Source organism: Gekko japonicus, unplaced genomic scaffold (genome assembly GCF_001447785.1).
Source record: "Gekko japonicus isolate JY-2015 unplaced genomic scaffold, Gekko_japonicus_V1.1 scaffold3746, whole genome shotgun sequence".
NCBI classification, from domain to species: domain Eukaryota; kingdom Metazoa; phylum Chordata; class Lepidosauria; order Squamata; family Gekkonidae; genus Gekko; species Gekko japonicus.
This window is the reverse complement of record NW_015174363.1, coordinates 49,287-66,825: the sequence shown is the minus strand read 5'-3', so window position 1 is coordinate 66,825 and position 17,539 is coordinate 49,287. Positions and strand designations below refer to the sequence as shown.

Below are 17,539 nucleotides of genomic sequence, written 5' to 3'. Positions count from 1 at the left end.
AAGAGGCCAAAGCTGGGAGCCACAGTGTGGACCGTTGATGTCCTCAACCGTAAGTCCGGTGGAACACCTTTGTTTTACACGCCTTGTGGAACTGAGCTAAGTCCCACAGGGCGTGGACATAACCAGGTAGAGAGTTCCACCAGGCCAGGGCCATAGCGAAGGAAATGAAGGGCAGAGAAATATTGGTCTGGGGCAAGTGAGGCTCTGTATTCGTTGTGCTTGGGGGGGGCAACAGTGGGAGTCCTTCTAGTGTCCTGGCCCCACTGCTGGACCTCCTGATGGCCCCTGGTATTTTTGGCCACTGTGTGACAGAGTGTTGGACTGGATGGGCCATTGGCCTGATCCAACATTGGCTTCTCTTATGTTCTTATAGATTGAAAAAAGACTTCCTCAACCATTACATATAGGCAGGAAGAGGGTTGGGGGGTAGGGTTGCAACCAGTGAGGGAGGGGGGGCCTACCGGGAGCAGCAGGGTGGCCCGTCTGATGTACAGCGATGTGTCTGTCATTGCCCACGTGACCCGGAAGTGATGTCACCATGTCCATGTCACTGGAGCAACCCACTGGAATTTGGGCAAAAACTCTATGGTAACTTTAGCTTCTACCATAGAGTTTTTGCCCAAATAGCAGAGCATCGCCCGGATCTCACATGTGATGATGTCACTTCCGGGTCACGAGGGCAGTGATGTAAATATATTGCTGCATGTCAGACAGATCTCCCTCTTTTTGGGAGTAAGTCCCCCCAACGCCAACCACCTGATCAACAGGTGAGGAGGTGGGGCCTATCAGCAAGGGACCCCCATCTCCAGCGGGGGTCTGGCAACCGTAGGGGGGGTTATTATTTATTAAATGACAGAGGCCCAGGCCTTCATAAGAATATAAGAGTCTTCTTCCTTGATCAGACCAGTGAAGGTCCATCCAGTCCATTATCCTGTCTCACACAGAGTTCCTCTGGACAGCTAGCAGCAGTTTATAGAGGAAGAAGCCTTCCCTTGATGTTGCCTCCTGGCTCTGGGATTCAGAGGTTTAGTGCCTCTGAATGTGGAGGTTCCCCTCAGCCACCATGGCCAGTAGCCATTGATAGACTTATACTCCATGAATCTATCTAATCCCCTTTTCAAATTGTTGATTCCCGTGGCCATCGCTACATCCTCTGGCAGCGAATTCCACATTTTAATCACTCTGTGTAAAGTAGTATTTCCTTTTGTCCATCCTGAACCTACTGCCCATCAGGTTATTTGGAAGCCCTGGAGTTCTAGTGTTTGGGGAGAGGAAGGAAAAGGTTCTCTTTGTCAAGTCTCTCCACCCCATTCATAATTTGATAAACCTCTATCATGTCCCCCCTTAGTCGTCTCTTTTCTAAACTGAAACGTCCCAGGCTCTTCAGCCTTTCCTCACAGGGAAAGCGCTCCATATTGGTTGCCCTCCTCTGTAATTTTTCCAGCTCTGCAATCTCCTTTTGGAGATAGAGTGATCAGAGCTGTACACAGTATTCCAAATGAGGTCCCCCCCCCATAGATCTATCCGGGGGGCATCACAACATTTATTCTCAGTCCCTTTCCTAATAACCCCAGCAACTGCGGGGCGACCCGGCGATCCAACGGAGGAGGACGGAAGATGGCGGCAGGCGAACGGGGACTGGTCCGAAGGCGCAGCGACGTGACGGCGTAGGCTCGGCTTGAGCCAATTAGGACAGAGGCCGATGCAATGCTCGTCAGTCGCAGGCGACGGAACCACCCCAGCAGGAGCCGCTACAGAGCCGAGCCACCGCACAAGCAGAGAAGAGAACCGCTGAAATAAACAACTAACCGGTAGGGTGCCTGGTAGGCATTCCCTTCCCCCAATACTGTGTGTGGCCCTAGCTAGAGAGTGTTGACTGTACTATGTAAAACCGCTCAGAACCCTTCGGGGTTTGAGCGGTCTAGAAATTGAAAGTTAATTTTTTAAAAAAAATCTGAAGGAAGGGCCAACGAGTAGTTGTCCGTCTTCCTTGACAAACTATTGTTTGTCACGCCGGAGCAAAATGTTTGCCGATAACGACCCCGTCCGAGCCTGGCGAACAATTACTTTTCATTTCAGGAAGACAAACAAACGCAGAAAGCAAGCATCTAGGTCACACGTCTGCCTGCCTATTAAGAACTGGGATCATTAAGTCGTAATTGCAAAAAGAAAACCAGCCGTGCACCACCTACGCTTGTTTGTTTGTTCCAGTGCTCCGCCTCACGTCTTCCCGGGAAAATATGGCATTTCAGACAATGCTTGCAATTAGCAGTGCGGGGCATTTGATACTCATCAACAGAAGTCACCCTGCCCCTTCCACGGCACCTCCTCCAGTACCTGGTGGGAACTCAAGGCACCTGAGAACTTGACATCATAAAAAGAGCCCTGCTGGACCAGACTAGAGGTCTACCTAGTCTAGCATCCTGTCTCATACAGCAGCCAAACACAAACAAAAAATTCCAAATCTCTCTAATTTCGTCGAATGGCCCAGTGTCTGGGCGCTTCAGAGGACTATGTGGCCCTGAGGAAGGACTGTTCTGATTGCTGGGATAAGTTTAAAGCAAATAATGATTTATTAATTAAAGAACAAAATAGGTTTCTGGGTATTTTTGAACTGTTGTTGAAGAAAGGAAATATAGCCGACAAAGCTTGGCGTCACACACAGTGTCTCACACAGCAAAACTCAACTCTGACAGGCTTATCTCTCTCATACATATATAGCCACACAGGCTAAATTCTGCCTTTCTTAGCCACGCAGGCTGAACTCCAACTTCTTCCTCTGTCGCACAGACGCTCACAAAAACTGTCCACACTCACACTCACGTCTCTTCAAGAACACAGAATCCCCTCAGACACCTCACTCCTCCCACACACTCAGTCATCAGCCAATCACATCACACTTAACTCCCTCTATCACCCTCCTAACAATAGTCCATCTAGTCCAGCATCCTGTCTCACACAGTGGCCAACCAGTTCCTCTGTAGGTCCAACGACAGGGCAGAGAGGCCAAGGCCTTCCCCTGAGAAGAACATCAGAAGAGCCTTGCTGGATCAGACCAATAGTCCATCTAGTCCAGCCTCCTGTCTCATCCTGTGGCCAGCCAGTTCCTCTGGAGGGCCAACAGCAGGGCACAGGGGCTGAGGCCTTCCCCTGAGAAGAACATCAGAAGAGCCCTGCTGGATCAGAGCAATAGTCCATTTAGTCCAGCATCCTGTCTCACACAGTGACGGGCCACCAACAGGGCACAGTCGAGGCCTTCCCCTAAGAAGAATATCAGAAGAGCCCTGCTGGATCAGATCAATAGTCCATCTAGTTCAGCATCCCGTCTCACACAGTGGCCAACCAGTCCCTCTGGATGGCCACCAACAGGGCACAGAGGTCGAGGCCTTCCCCTGATAAGAACATCAGAAGAGCCCTGCTGGATCAGACCAGTGAGGGTCCATCTAGTTCAGCATCCCGTCTCACACAGTGGTCAACCAGTTCCTCTGGAGGGCCACCAACAGGGCACAGAGGTCGAGGACTTCCCCTAAGAAGAACATCAGAAGAGCCCTGCTGGATCAGACCAATAGTCCATTGAGTCCAGCCTCCTGTCTCACACAGTGCCCAGCCAGTTCCTCTGGAGGGCCAACAACAGGGCAGAGAGGCCGAGGCCTTCCCCAGATATTGCCCTCTGGCTCTGGGATTCAAAGGTTGATCACCTCGGCATGTGGAGGCCTTCTACTTGCAAACTATGTGCTTACCCGATGTGGGAGTCCCCACTTTTGTCTCCCAAATGCTCTAGACTTGGGGGCAGAGTGATGTGGCTTGAGGTGCCTCTTTATAAACATTAATATTCATTCCCGTGCACAAATACATCCACCCTGGCTGGCCGTCATGTTGCACTTTGCCGTGAACAACCATGCATGATGTTTCTAAATTTGGGGGGACCACAGCTAGGGGATTAACCTGTTTTGGGCCATAAGCCTATGCCCTGACCTGGATGGCCCAGGCTAACCTTATCTTATCAGATCTCAGAAGCTAAGCAGGGTCGGCCCTGGTTAGGACTTGGATGGGAGACCACCAGGGAAGTCCAGGGTTGCTACGCAGTGGAAGGCAATAGCAAACCATCTTTGTCCTGATCTGGATGGCCCAGGCTAGCCCGATCTCGTCAGATCTCAGAAGCTGAGCAGGGTCAGCCCTGGTTAGGACGTGGATGGGAGACCACCAGGGAAGTCCAAGGTCACTCTGCAAAGGTAAGCAATGGCCAACCACCTCTGTTAATCTCTTTTCTATTCTTGACCTGGATAGCCCAGCCTAGCCCGATCTTGTCAGATCTCAGAAGCTGAGCAGGGTCAGCCCTGGTTAGGACGTGGATGGGAGTCCACCAAGGAAGTCCAAGGTCACTCTGCAAAGGTAAGCAATGGCCAACCACCTCTGTTAATCTCTTTTCTATTCTTGACCTGGATAGCCCAGCCTAGCCCGATCTTGTCAGATCTCAGAAGCTGAGCAGGGTCAGCCCTGGTTAGGACGTGGATGGGAGTCCACCAAGGAAGTCCAAGGTCACTCTGCAAAGGTAAGCAATGGCCAACCACCTCTGTTAATCGCTTTTCTATTCTTGACCTGGATAGCCCAGCCTAGCCCGATCTCGTCAGATCTCGGAAGCTGAGCAGGGTCAACCCTGGTTAGGACTTGGATGGGAGACCACCAGGGAAGTCCAGGGTTGCTGTGCAGAGGGAGGCGATGGAAAACCCACCTCTGTTTGTAACTGCCTTGAAAACCCTCCAGGGTCTCGTAAGCCGGCTGCAAACTGATGGCTCTTTCCACCCCCACAGTAAGTCTGTGCTGTTTCACTGACCTTGATATTATACAGAGCCCTTTACCTCCTGACGTTTTTACCTTCAGCTCGGGGATGATGGCTGCGTATCTATCCTCTCTGCAGGTCCCCTCAACAACGTAGAGCGTTCACCCTGGCCAGATGCAATGCCATGCCGTCCGCCATCTTATTCGGCAGATTCAACAAGGTTTCTCATCTGGCCAGATACTGCCCATGCAGAAAAAAATGTGTGGAGTCTATCACTCATGTTCTCCTGCATTGTAATCTGTACATGGACATAAGGATCTCATATTTACAATCTCTTTTAACCAGTATGGGTGCTTGTTCTGATACACTTAAGGTGAATAGACTTTTAAGAGATCTCAGCCCGGACATTACAGAGAAGGTGGCTAAGTTTCTCTGCTTGGCTTTAAAGGTTTGGGACGTTATTATAGCTGATAAATTGGCTACACAATTAAGTTGTGAACATATGCCAAAGAAATCAAATATTTTTGTGGAAAAATGGTATACGGTATTGAACTTTATAAATGCCGGGAAAAACAACGCTTATGATGTTCCAGGAAAATATCTTAAAATTGCACTATACTAGAAAAGTATAAGTTGGAATTGTTAAATAATCTGTAAGAGGAAAACATGATAAAAGGTGAAGGGACAGTTAAATGTTACGGAACAGGCTAAGGTTGTATACTGGTTTGTATTGTATTGTATGGATATTTTTATTTTATTGTAAAAAAGGTTGTATTTTTTGTTATATGATTGGTTGTTTTATATTAAATGAAAAAAATTATAAAATAAAATGTTTTTTTAAAAAAAAGAGAGATCTCAGCCCGGACATTACAGAGAAGGTGGCTAAGTTTCTCTGCTTGGCTTTAAAGCTGCACCAAAGGTTTTTTTAGAATTCTTATATATGTGCTTTCAACTGGTTTTAAAATGTATAAATGGTTCTGATAATGTATGCCAATAAAGGCTGACTTGACTTGACTACCTTCAGCTGTAACTGGGACTGAGACGATGCAAACAGGAACGTTAAAGCCAGCCTCACCAGAACCGAAGTTTTCGATATTTAATTACACCGAGAGAGAAAATAGTTACCGGTTTGATGGAAAGCTGATCACCGGTCACTTTCAGAATAGCGTGCTTCCTGGAGACTCGTTTATCCGTAATCTGGATAAGACAAAAAAAAAAAATGGACGTGAACAAGTGACGCGTAGAACAGCTTACGTTGGTGATCTCTCCAGAACTTAAAAAGTCATACATCTGGTACCAAAAACCATAAAAGATGCCAACCTCAAATTCATACTCGCTTTCTCCCATCATTACCCTGAAATTCACACTTCAGGGATTCCCCCCTTTATACCAACGGTTCAACTTGTGCTCAGGAGAGCATCTAGATATCCACACCTCTCTCTACTCCGCATGAAGTGTTTAAGCTACTTCGAAGAGTCCTAGAGTGGTGCTTGAAGACTTGAAAGAAATATTTGTCAATTGCAGAATATTACTTACTAGTTCTTAAATGTGATACCTGTTGCTCTCAAGAGAGCCCGTCTGATGCACTGGTTAAGTAAAGGTAAAGGTTCCCCTTGCTCGAAAGCCAGTTGAATCCGACTCTAGGGTTGCGGTGCTCATCTCCGTTTCAAAGCCGAAGAGCCAGCGCTGTCCGAAGACATTTCCGTGGTCATGTGGCCGGCATGACTAAACACCAAGGTGCACGGAACGCTGTTACCTTCCCACCGAAGTGGTACCTATTTATCTACTTGCAATTTCTTGCTTTCGAACAGCTAGGTTGGCAGGAGCTGGAACTAGAGACAGGGGCTCACTCCGTCATGCGGCACACTCGGGTCTCGAACTGCTGAACTACCGACCTTCCACAGCCTGCAGTTCAGCGTCTTAACCACGGAGTCTAATCTGGGAGAACCGGGTTTGATTCCCCACTCCTCCACTTGCACCTGCTGGATGACCTTGGGCAAGCCATAGCTCTGATAAGAGCTGTTCTTGAAAAAGAGCAGTTTCTGTCAGAGCTCTCTCAGCCCCACCTCCCTCACAGGGTGTCTGTTGGGGGGAGGAGAAGGGAAAGGAGTTTGTAAGCCGCTCTAAGACACCTTCGGGTAGTGAAGGGAGGGGTATAAATCCAATCTCCTCCTCCTCCTCCTCAAAGGAGGAGCAAATGTCTGCATTCCAAGTGCCAAGTTTTTAAGAACAATGCAGCAGGCAAAAAAAAAGGGCCGAGTCTGAAATACTGGGGGAGCGGTAATCAAATTTGTATAAGATATTTCAAAACCTACGCTGCCTAACCACGGAAGCCAGACAAAGTCTATGCACCAGCCTGCAGTTCCGCAGCAGGACTGAGACTGGTTTCCCTACGTTTCGGCTGAGAGGTAAAATGCCCTCCTAATCTCCCCTTCCTTTCAACCCTCCAGACAAGAGGGTTGGGTATACTACACGAGCCAGAGGCAAACCAACTCCCCTCTCATACTCACTCACATAGAAGTACTTACTTACGTTTATTAGCTTCTGTGGCCAAGGTCTTAAGCTCCATTACCAAACATGAATATACAGCACTAGCCTCAAGATTCGAAATTTACAATCAACATTTACAGACAAAACAATCAAATCTTAAGATTTTTGAAGCTTTACAGATAAAACTATCATGAAACATTTTGTAACAAAGTAAGTGGTTTCAGGATTAATATCTGCCAGCAAATAGGGGGCCACCCAGAGTTCAGTAGGTAATTGTTGTTTGGCAAGAACTGGAGTGATCCAAATCGACGTAGGAATCGACCAGTGATGACAAAATAACAGAAGATGGTTAAGCGTTTCCACAGTTATAAAACCCAAACATCACAATAAAAGGGTGAAAACATCTGGGAGGGGCGGAGAACTCTTCTGTATTCTAATTCTCATCTCTTGTGTGCCCCTATTGTTTCGGGGGGGGGGGGCTTTTCTATAGTGTCTTGCTCCCCCTAGCAGTTGCTTCAATATTACATCACTGTATCTCCAGCATTTTTACCGGCAGTTTAAAACTGGAGAAATCGGCTGGAGATACACTAATGTAATATCAGAGTGACCACTGGAAGGAGGAAAACACATCCAGAAAAGAAAAAAAAGAAGCAATAGGAGCCCACGAGAGACAGAAATTAGAGTGCAGAAGAGCCCGAAGAGGGGAAAGGGGGCCGTCCAAACATGGACACCAATTGTAATTCAAACAGAGAACTTGTCAGTTTCCCCCAAGGGTTATAACTGAATTGACAAGTGAGCACGCCGGCCTATCAGGGGTCTTGCCCACTTATCTGCTTGCTCACTGCTGCCTCCTGCTGGGGAAACTTTAGTCACTCCTCTTCCAGACAGATGCCAAATATGGGGAGGTTCCTGTTTGAAGTCCCTGGCTGAAAAGCACACTGTTGGTATTGTTGTACGCACCGCTTATGAAACACTTTGTACTCTGCCACTGACTAACAGTCAGTTTAACTTAGTAGGTGCACTTAACACTTCCATGGTGCATACGTTAAGTGGCTTTGATGATTCTAATCACAGTAACTGAAACCAATCATGAACATATATTCAGATATTCACTTTGGTTCACTGCTTAAATGCATTCTGGGTAAAATACCAAATGCTGACAGGCAGTAACTGACTGACCTTGCTTATAGTGGCCAGTTGTAATTGTGCATGCCCCTGATGTCATTTAGCCTACGTTAGATGAAGAACACACACCACTATGTATCCAGATCTGCTACATTAGATACTTTTAGAATTTCATAGCCCTGGAAGAAGAAGGCCCATTGTTCAACTGAAGGAGGTATATTTTTGCCTGAGAAAATCCAACCCACAGCTTGGAACCCAACCAGAGTGGTGTGACGGATATGTGACAAAGTTTGATGGAACCAACAGTTATGTTTTATTGCTAACTGTCATAGGAGGTATAAAACTTTATGTCTCCCATTGTAACCTTAGGGAAGAGCTGTGGGTACCCGAGGATTCAAAACCTTGTTGTGCCTGTATTTTCCCTCCTTTATTAATAAAGTTTTTCAGTTTGGATTCTACTCTACAAGACTGCCGCGTGCGTTCTCAAATTGGGCTGGGGGAGCACAACCCGTGACAGAGTTTCTGTATTACAGTATTGCCAACTGCAGGGGAAGAGACGAATTGGTGGCCGTCTCTGAACCAGCATTTCATTAGCAGGTATACTTGTCTGATCAGTACAGTTGCGAAGCCAGGAAGAATCGGCCGCAAGTCCTGTTTTCACATTACAGAAGTCTCCCCCACACCATTGCCTCCAGTCCCAATTACAGCCAGCTCTGAGAAACCAATTGTCTCAGTTACAACGAGGCCAGAGAACCCGATGCCTTGCTTGTGCAGAAGTAAATTGGACTTGGCTCACTTTTCACCTCACCCAAGAAGTATCAGTACAGAACCACCGTTCACTTCACCCAAAAAGTATCAGTACGAAACCAGACTCACGCATGGCTTGCGTTCATGAAACAGACTCAGGAAAGTCATGAAAGTTACTCGGTCTAAAGAGTTGGCTTCCCAAGAACATTTGCCAATCACTTTGTGGTGGATGATTTACCGGGGGGGGGGGAGTGTGGTGTAGTGGTTAAGAGGAGTGGACTCTAATCTGGAGAACCGGGTTTGATTCCCTACTCGTCCACATGCAGCTAGCTGGGTGACCTTGGGTCAGTCAAAAGTTCTCTCAGAGCTGTTGTCTCAGGAGCAGTCCTCAAAAGAGCTCTCTCAGCCCCGCCTACCTCACAGGGTGTCTGTTGTGGGGATGGGGAAGGGAAAGGAGATTGTAAACTGCTCTGACACTCCTACGGGTAGTGAAGGACGGGGTATAAATTCAATCTCTTCTTCTTCTAATTTGCAGTATTAGTTCATTGTGACCTCTAGTGGAGCAACATAGTCTCTGCATCGCATTACATGCAGAACACATTCAATAAGGCATCAAATATACACACAATCTTGCCTTGCCAGGGGTCCCCCAGCGTGGCGTGCCCTGACACATTTTTTTTTGCTGCCCACCATGTATTTTCAGGAAATGGGAGGGGCCAGATGGGGTTCTCGCCCAGAAGGGCTTCCGATTGGCTACGTAGATCGAAATAATGCTGTTTCGGTGGCAGCCGCCACCTCAGTGTTTGCTTTATTCTCTTAAAATTACTGCTCTCCTCTCCGACACGTGGGCTTCCTCGGTGTGTTGGGCCCCACCTCCTTGGGCAGCCATTTTGGGGTTGCGCCCACCACCCTGCGTCAGAATTCCAAAGCTGCCCACAGACTCAAAAAAGATCAGGGGACCCCTGACAGAGGCTAACAAAGTAATCAGATCTTGGAAGCTCAGTGGGGCTGCCCTGGTTAGAGCTTGGATGGGAGGCCGTCAAGGACAGACAAGGCGGCAACTTGCTCCGCCGAGGGGGAACGCGCCCGAACGGAGTTCCGGAACGTATTTGACAAAATTCTTTTTGGAATGTTTAAAGGTTTATGAGTTTTCAGTATACAGACTGAAAGTGTCATTTCCCTCCTGAGATTTCCAGCACTTCTTCCCCCCCTCCCAAAAAACCCCCCTGGACACAGGCAATACAATTACTATCAGCACAGGCAATACAATTACTATCAGCAGGGATCATTTTGTAGAAAAAGAGGTGCAGGAGCACATTAGCTTAACTCATTAGCATAACGCATTTGCATATGCCACAACCCCTGACATCACCGGAAGTGTGTCAGAAGGCAACACCCACCGCTCAGGTTCCACTGGACTGTTTTAGATTGCTAGCTACTGGGGGGGGGGGCGTGCAGATCTGTCCTCGCAGAGGAGGGAGAGCTTGTACCTGAATAAAACTTGGTCTTAAAGGTGCCACTGGACTGTTTTGAGCCGGGGGGAGGGGGCCCTGCAACTTACCTGGCTGCTTCTTGCTCTGACTGAGGGCTGCTGGAAGCAGGGGGTGGGGCTTGTTGCATGTACCCGCCCCCTGGGCTCTTTACTGCCGGAGCTCTGCTCCTGTGCGCTCCCACAGGAAATGACCTGTATGCCAGAAACCAGAGCTCTCCAGCTGTAGGACTGCCAACCTCTATGTAAGACATGGAGCTCTGGAATAACAAGTGAACTTCAGACTAGGGAAGTGCATTCAGTTCGTCCGAACCAAATGCACCCATGAAAATGGCCCATTTGGACCCCCTTTTGGGCTGCTGCAGGCCGATTCAGATTCTGTGATCTGAATCGACTTGCCGCCACCATTCAGCCCCTATCCCCTCCATTGTTCTCTATGGTTACTTTTTTCCCACCATAAAGAACAATGGAGGGGATGGGGCAACCTGTTTGAGGGCCCGTAGAATTGGACCTCCTGGTTCAATGTTCTTCAAACTTGGTTGGTATCTTGGGGAGAGGCTCCAGCAACTACCCTGCGAGTTTGGAGCCTCTCCCTCAAACCCCCTCCCCTCCATCCCCCAGAATATATCCTATGTTTTCGCCATTGACTTCAATGGCCCATAGGATATAATGGGGCTGAAACTGACATTCGGCTGGCCGAAAGACTCCTGAATGGCTGGTACTGCCGAAACTGACATGCAGGAGTCTTTATGCCAGCCGAAATTGATTCTGCCCAATTCGGCCTAATAAGAAACGGACCGAATTTTTTTTTTTTTGCACACCCCTACTTCAGAGTACACAAGATGGGAAGCCATGTTAGTCTGTCTGTAGCAGTACAAAAGAGCAAGAGCCCAGTAGCTCCTTGAAGACTAACAAAATACATGGCAGGGTAGGAAGTTTCACGAGTCACTGCTCACTTCTTCAGATTACAGACATCATTTCCCTGGAAGAAAACTGGAAGGCAAACCCTATAGCTTACCATAGACTCTTGGTGAAATCCCTCCCCAAACTCCCCTTTCCACAAGCTGTGCCTCCAAATCTCCAGGAATTTTCCAGGGTGGTGTTGGCAACTTTACTTCCAGGATCCATCTGGTGACAGACAACGCTTAGGGTTGCCAATTCTGAGTTGGGAAATAACTGGAGCTTTTAGGGGGTGAAGCTGAGGAGGGCAGGGGTTGTGGAGGGGAGGGATTTCAATGGGGTATCGTGCCATAAAGTCCACTTTCCAAAGTGCCAATTTTCTCCAGGTGAACTGATCTCTTTTACCTGGAGATCAATTGTAATCCCAGGAGATCTCCATGCTCCAACCACCACCTGGAGGCTGTAGAAACAACAGAGAGATCACCGGAAGGATGCAGTCAATAACAAAAGCAACCGTGATGTTGTATTATGAAAATATATTTAGACTTCAGTTAGGCTAAATTAGGACACAATGTCCCTTCAGCTAGGCTGCACAATTACGACACAATGTCCCTTATGGACAATTTTTGTGAATGAAGCGAAACTGCAAATGGATAGAGGATTATAATTATGAATGTGGAGAACTGACTAGTTCTTATCCAGAGGTTATCCTTTAAGGATCATAGATAAAGCCAGAATTAGGGCCTCAAGTGTCCCTAGAAATAGTTTCTTAACTAAAAAGATTAGAGCAGCACATACTGGTCTAAACTGGGCGTTGAATTATTCAATGCTAGCGATGCCCATAAAGAGAGCTGTGCAGGATTTATGGAAACTGGTTGAAGATATAACAGGATGTACTAATCCTCCCACTATAGGTTTTCGTAGGACTAAAAGCATTCAGGATTATGTGGTACAATCTGACTTTAAGAAAAAACAACGTGGCAATACCCTTCCACCTGGACATTTTTCCTGTGGGTGATGCAAAATATGTCATATGGCCTCGGAAGGGAATTATGTCTCTTTACCTGGACATTAACCCATTAATCTTTCTTTTTTTATCCACCTGTACAACACCTTTTGTTGTGGATGTTATGTTATGTGGTTGTTCTCAAATTTATGTGGGGAAAACAGTCCGGCCGATTAAAGTGCGCATTTTAGAGCATATTTCACGTAAAAGACACAATACCTCAGAAGCGGCTCTAACAGAGCACTTTGTCCCCAATAATCATCGGTGTGATGATTTTCACTACACGGTTTTGTTTGTAGCAAACAAAAGCAGGAAGCTAAGTGGATACTCCAGTTAAACTCACTCTCTCCTCATTGACTAAATTCAGAGCTAGATTTGTTTTCTTTAAAGTGTATAAGCTTAGTGATTATTTATTACACAAGGACAAGTTTGTTGTTGTAAACGTTCTCTTTAAATGTGAGATCTCTGTTTTGCTACCTGTTAGTAATTAAGATAGCGTTGCTATGTAAAGGCAGTAACTAGTTTGGATAACATGAACACTGAAAGAATTTGTCTTAATGAAGTAGTAAGAATGTTCAGATCATGAGCTACTCATTGCAAAATTCAGACTTAAACTGAAGAAAGTTGGGAAAACCACGAGGCCATTCAGGTTTGACCTAGATCGCATCCCTGATGAATATACAGTAGAGGTGAAGAATAGATTCAAGGGTCTGGATTTGATAGAGTGCCTGAAGAACTATGGACGGAGGTTCGTGACATTGTACAGGAGGCAGCAATCACCACCATCCCAAAGAAAAAGAAATGCAAGAAAGCAAAGTGGCTTTCTGATGAGGCTTTACAAATAGAGGAAAGAAGGAAAGGCAAAGGCGAAAAGGAAAGATTTACCCAACTGAATGCAGATTTCCAGAGAACAGCAAGGAGAGATAAGGAGGCCTTCCTGAATGAACAGTGCAAAGTAACAGAAGAAAACAATAGAATGGGAAGGACTAGAGATCTCTTCAAGAAAATTGGAGAAATCAAGGGAGTGTTCCATGCCAAGCTGGCCATGATAAAGGACAAAAAACGGTAGGGACCTAACAGAAGCAGAAGAGATTAGGAAAAGATGGCAAGAATACACAGAAGAACTATACAAGAAAGACCTCGATGTCCTTGACAACCACGACGGTATAATCACTGACCTCGAGCCAGACATCCTGGAATGTGAAGTTAAATGGGCCTTAGAAAGCATTACTAACAACAAAGCTAGTGGAGGTGATGGTATTCCAGCTGAGCTATTCAAAGTCTTAGAAGATGATGCTGTTAAAGTTCTGCACTCCATTTGCCAGCAAATTTGGAAAACGCAACAGTGGCCACAGGATTGGAAAAGGTCAGTATACATTCCAATCCCAAAGAAGGGCAATGCCAAGGAATGTTCAAACTATCGCACAATTGCACTCATATCACACGCTAGCAAGGTCATGCTCAAGATCCTACAAGCTAGGCTTCAACAGTACATGGATAGAGAACTGCCAGAAGTACAAGCTGGGTTTCGAAGAGGTAGAGGAACTAGAGATCAAATTGCCAACATTCGCTGGATTATGGAGAAAGCAAGAGAGTACCAGAAAAATATCTACTTCTGCTTCATTGACTATGCTAAAGCTTTTGACTGTGTGGATCACAACAAACTATGGCAGGTCCTTAAAGAGATGGGAGTACCAGACCACCTCACATGTCTCTTGAGAAACCTGTATAAGGGCCAAGAAGCGACAGTTAGAACCGGATATGGAACAACTGATTGGTTCAGCATAGGAAAAGGAGTACGACAAGGATGTATATTGTCACCTTGCTTATTTAATATATATGCAGAGTACATCATGCGAAATGCTGGCCTGGATGAATCACAAGCGGGAATTAAGATTGCTGGGGAAAAGATCAACAACCTCAGATATGCAGATGATACCACTCTAATGGCTGAAAGTGAAAAGGATCTAAAGAGCCTCTTGCTCAGAGTAAAAGAGGAGAGCGCAAAAGTGGGCTTGAAGCTCAACATCAAAAAAACTAAGATCATGGCATCCGGCCCCATCACTCCTTGGCAAATAGAAGGGGAAGTCGTGGAAGTAGTGACAGACTTCACGTTCCTGGGATCCCAGATCACCGCAGACTGTGACTGCAGCCATGAAATTAAAAGACGCCTGCTCCTTGGGAGGAAAGCGATGGCGAACCTAAACAGCATGATAAAAAGTAGAGACATCACCCTGCCAACAAAAGTCCGCATGGTCAAAGCAATGGTATTCCCAGTAGTCATGTATGGCTGCGAGAGCTGGACTATAAGGAAGGCCGAGCGCCGAAGAATAGATTCTTTTGAACTATGGTGCTGGAGAAGGGAGCAAGTCCATGGGGTCGCGAAGAGTCGGACTCGACTGTGCGACTGAACAACAACAAAGAATGTTACGTGTTAACTCACGGATTAGTACTGTGTAAGTATTAACATTACTGTAGGCATCATAGAGCTTTTATGCAAGAATGAGTGTTAATACAAATTGGCAATTTTACTGTTTACTGTTTTCCTCTCTTTCTAGCGATTTGTAAACAAGTGTCATTCACACAGCACATTCTGAAAAAGCTGTTATGTGAAATTGACTATATGCATTTTCCATCGTGTATGTGTATGCTTTCATAATGTGATGAAGAAATATATTCACTGACGAACTGAAGCCTAAATATATTTTCATAATACAACATCATGGTTTTTTATCAGTTGCTGTAGATTTTCCAGGTTGTGTGGCCGTGGTCTTGGCACTGTAGAACCTGACGTTTCACCAGGATCAGTACTTGGTCCACTGCTTTTTAACTTGTTCATTAATGATTTGGAGATGGGAGTAAGCAGTGAAGTGGCTAAATTTGCGGATGATACAAAGTTGTTCAGGGTGGTGAAAACCAGTGAGGATTGTGAGGCACTCCAAGGGGATCTGTCAAGGATGGGCGAGTGGGCGTCAACATGGCAAATGGGGTTCAATGTGGCCAAGTGCAAGGTGATGCACATTGGAGCCAAAAATCCTAACTATAAATACACGTTGATGGGGTCTGAACTGGCAGAGACTGATCAAGAGAGAGATCTTGGAGTTGTAGTGGATAACTCACTGAAAATGTCGAGACAGTGTGTGACTGCAATAAAGAAGGCCAATGCTATGCTGGGGATTATTAGGAAGGGTATTGTAAACAGATCAGCCAATATCATAATGCCGCTATATAAATCAATGGTGCGACCTCATTTGGAATACTGTGTGCAGTTCTGGTCACCACACCTTAAAAAGGATATTATAGCTTTGGGAAAAGTGCAGAAAAGGGCAACTCGAATGATAAAAGGGTTGGAACACTTTCCCTATGAGGAACGGTTAAGGCGCTTAGGGCTCTTTAGCTTGGAGAAACGACGACTGAGGGGTGACATGATTGAGGTTTATAAGATTATGCATGGGAAAGAGCAGGTAGAGAAAGAGGTACTTTTCTCCCTTTCTCACAATACAAGAACTCCTTGTGGGCACTCCATGAAATTGCTGAGCGGTTGGGTTAGAACGGATAAAAGGAAGTACTTCTTCACCCAAAGAGTGATTAACACATGCAATTCACTGCCACAGGATTTGGTGGCAGCTACAAGCATGGACGGCTTCAAGAGGGAATTAGATAAGCATATGGAGCAGAGGTCCATCAGTGGCTATTAGCCACAAGGTATAGATAGGGGCTCTGGGGCAAGTGATGCTCTGTCTTCTTGGTGCTTGGGGGGGGGGTGTCAACAGTGGGAGGACTTCTAATGTCCTGGCCCCACTTGTGGATCTCCTGAGGGCACCTGGTATTTCTGGCCACTGTGGGACACAGAGTGTTGGACTGGATGGGCCTTTGGCCTGATCCAACATTGGCATCTCTTATGTTCTTAAATTACTTGCCTACCATTTTTCTTCTCACCTTGACACAGAGAATCCTCCGTCACCGAGGGTTGCCAGCCTCCAGGTGGCAGTCAATAACAAAAACCATGATATGCTGCCGAAGACTTTCACGGCCAGAGTTCATTAGCTGCTGTAGATTTTCCGAGTTGTGTGGGTGTGGTATTGGCCTTGTAGGACCTGAGGTTTCGCCAGCAACTGTAACTGGCATCCTCAGAGGTATAACACAGAAAGATCTGTGTCAAGGTGAGAAAAAAATGAAAAGAAAAGAACCTCCTCAGGAAAACTCCTCCATTAGCATGTTCATAGCCTGGGGAACTCCTGCAAAATAATGACTCAGCCCTACCCCACCTTCTGGAGTAGATATAAATTACTTGCCTACCATTTTTCTTCTCACCTTGACACAGAGAGTCCTCCGTCTTTCTGTGTTATACCTCTGAGGATGCCAGTCACAGCTGCTGGTGAAACGTCAGGTCCTACAAGGCCAAGACCACGGCCACACAACTCGGAAAATCTACAGCAGCTAATGAACTCCGGCCGTGATTCGGCAGCATATCATGGTTTTTGTTATTGACTGCCACCTGGAGGCTGCCAACCCTCGGCGACACGTCACCTTCTGGTGCTTCCCTACATGGATTTTAAAAAGCATTAATAGCCTTGGCCTCTCCCCTCCCCCCTCCGCGATATTTTTCTTAGTATGTTAGCCCCCCCCCCTTTTAAAACAACCACGGCGGCGGGCCGACACTTACTCCCAGCAGGGGCCCTCTTCCTATGACTGTCTCGCCGGGCGGCAGTGCCAAAGCGTTCCCCCCATCCACCGGCGCCACTTTAAACCCTGACATGATCGCCGGCCCACCCGCCAAAGGGTTTCGCATGGGGGACACAAAACAACAACGTACCGCTGTTCCGTCGCTCTCTCTCTTCCCCCCCCCCAACCGGCCGGACCACGAAGCAAAGTTCCGCCCTGATTCAGGTCCCACGCTTTTTAAAGCGTCGTCCAATCAGCCGCGGAGCCTGCGACGTCCCCGCGCGGGTCCTAAACTACAGCCCCCAGAATGCCCCTCGGGGCTCCGCGGTGACGTGCT

At 46.9% G+C, this 17,539-nt stretch overlaps 1 protein-coding gene across 1 annotated transcript in view; it reads right to left on the bottom strand.

The window, feature by feature from the left end:
- Nucleotides 1–17,311, bottom strand: part of APLF (aprataxin and PNKP like factor) — a gene marked incomplete at its 3' end in the record, with an annotated part of 72,128 nt that extends 54,817 nt beyond the window's left edge. The window contains exons 1-2 of the mRNA XM_015424341.1: nucleotides 17,204–17,311; nucleotides 5,906–5,977 (exon numbers count right to left, since the gene is read on the bottom strand). Of these exons, the coding sequence (XP_015279827.1) occupies nucleotides 5,906–5,977; nucleotides 17,204–17,296 (165 nt within the window). The remainder of the gene's footprint in view (nucleotides 1–5,905; nucleotides 5,978–17,203) is intronic.
- Nucleotides 17,312–17,539: the final 228 nt, after the last annotated feature.